This window comes from Plecotus auritus, assembly GCF_963455305.1.
Source record: "Plecotus auritus genome assembly, chromosome: 6".
NCBI lineage: Eukaryota > Metazoa > Chordata > Mammalia > Chiroptera > Vespertilionidae > Plecotus > Plecotus auritus.
Genome location: NC_137773.1, coordinates 117,906,195 through 117,907,859, shown reverse-complemented (window position 1 = coordinate 117,907,859; position 1,665 = coordinate 117,906,195). Strand labels below are relative to the sequence as shown.

Here is a 1,665-nt window from a genome sequence, read left to right as displayed (position 1 = left end):
CACATATGAGTGAGATCATGTGATACTTGTCTTTCTCTGACTGACTTTTTTCACTTAACATGATACTCTCCAGGTCCCACCATGCTGTCTCAAAGAGTACAAGATCCTTCTTTTTTATAGCTGCCTAGTATTCCATGGTATAAATGTACCACAGCATTTTTATTTTTATTTTTTTCACAAAAAGAAAAAAACAGCCACCATATTTATTTAGTTGAACATTTCTCCTGATCTAAAAAGAAAGATGTCAAAACAACAGGACCATACACAGAGCACACACTCCACTGAACCCAGATGACCTAGAATAAGGGAAAAGTTCTGAGCAGCAGAGACATTTATCTTCGCTTCTGGAAGATGTTCCCGCGTCCCATTCCACGTCCTCTTCCTCTCGCGGCCACTTGGGCCTTGAGAATAGCAGCTTTCCCCCGGCCGGCGCCCGAGCCTTGGTTTTTGTTCTTCATGCTCTTCAGCATGGGCGCGTTCTTCAGCATGTCAGGCAAAATCAGAAAGCGGATCTTGCTCCCACGGATGTACACCTGCTCCAGCTGGGCCACTCGGCCATCTCTGTATGTGACTGTGATGTTGGACATCTGGCAGTTCATGTTGTCCTCCGCCTCGATGAGCTTCCCGCGGTACACCTCGCCCGTGTTGGCCTCGCACGTCAAGATGTGGCCCTCGGCTTTGTGCAGGACTTTGATGGGCACACCGATAGATATCTTGGCGGGAAGCGAGCTCGGCTCCGGCCTCCTCTTTCCTCCCGGTGCGGCGGCAGCGGCGACTCAGGAGACTGCGAGAGCGTGAGGCGAGTGAATGGCGGTCCCGTGCTCCCAGAATGCTACCACAGCATTTTTAGCCACTCATCTGCGGTGGGCACTTGGGCTGTTTCCAGATCTTAGCTATTGTAAATTGTGCTGCTGTGAACATAGGGGTGCATATATTCTTTCTGATTGGTGTTTCTAATTTCTTAGGTATTTTCCTAGAAATAGGATCACTGGGTCAAATGGCAGTTCCATATTTACTTATTTTTTAAGTAAACTTCACAGTGTTTTCTGCAATGGCTGCACCAGCAGTGCATGAAGGTTCCCTATTCCTCTGAGTCCTCACCAGCACGTGTCATTTGTCGATAGTAGCCATTCTGACAGGTGTGAGATGGTGCCTCATTATTGTTTTAATTTGCATCTCTCGGATGATCAGTGACTTTGAGCATTTTTTCATTTGTCTCTTGGCCATCTGTGTGTCCACCTTGGAGAAGGGTCTTTTTAGGTTTTTTGCCGATTTTTTAATTGGATTGTCTTCCTTTTGTTAAGTTGTACGAGTTCCTTATATATTTTGGATATTAACCCTTTTTCAGATGTGTCATTGCCAAATATGTTCTCCCATACAGTGTTTCGTTTTGTTGATGATTTCTTTTGCTGTGCAGAAGCTTTTTACTTTAATGTAGTCCCATTTATTTATTTTCTCCTTAGATTCCTTTGCCCTAGGACAGTGGTCGGCAAACTCATTAGTCAATAGAGTCAAATATCAACAGTACAACGATGGAAATTTCTTTTGAGAGCCAAATTTTTTAAACTTAAACTTCTTCTAACACCACTTCTTCAAAATAGACTCGCCCAGGCCATGGTATTTTGTGGAAGAGCCACACTCAAGGGGCCAAAGGGCCACATGTGG

General features: G+C 44.9%; 1 protein-coding gene across 1 annotated transcript; it reads right to left on the bottom strand.

The window, feature by feature from the left end:
- Positions 1-332: 332 nt before the first annotated feature.
- Positions 333-1,114, bottom strand: LOC308251819 (small nuclear ribonucleoprotein Sm D3-like; the record flags this gene model as incomplete). The annotated part of the gene is made up of 2 exons (XM_080675497.1): positions 333-775; positions 1,102-1,114. 2 exons carry the CDS (start codon positions 1,112-1,114, stop codon positions 333-335), a joined length of 456 nt encoding a protein of 151 aa, XP_080531623.1.
- Positions 1,115-1,665: the final 551 nt, after the last annotated feature.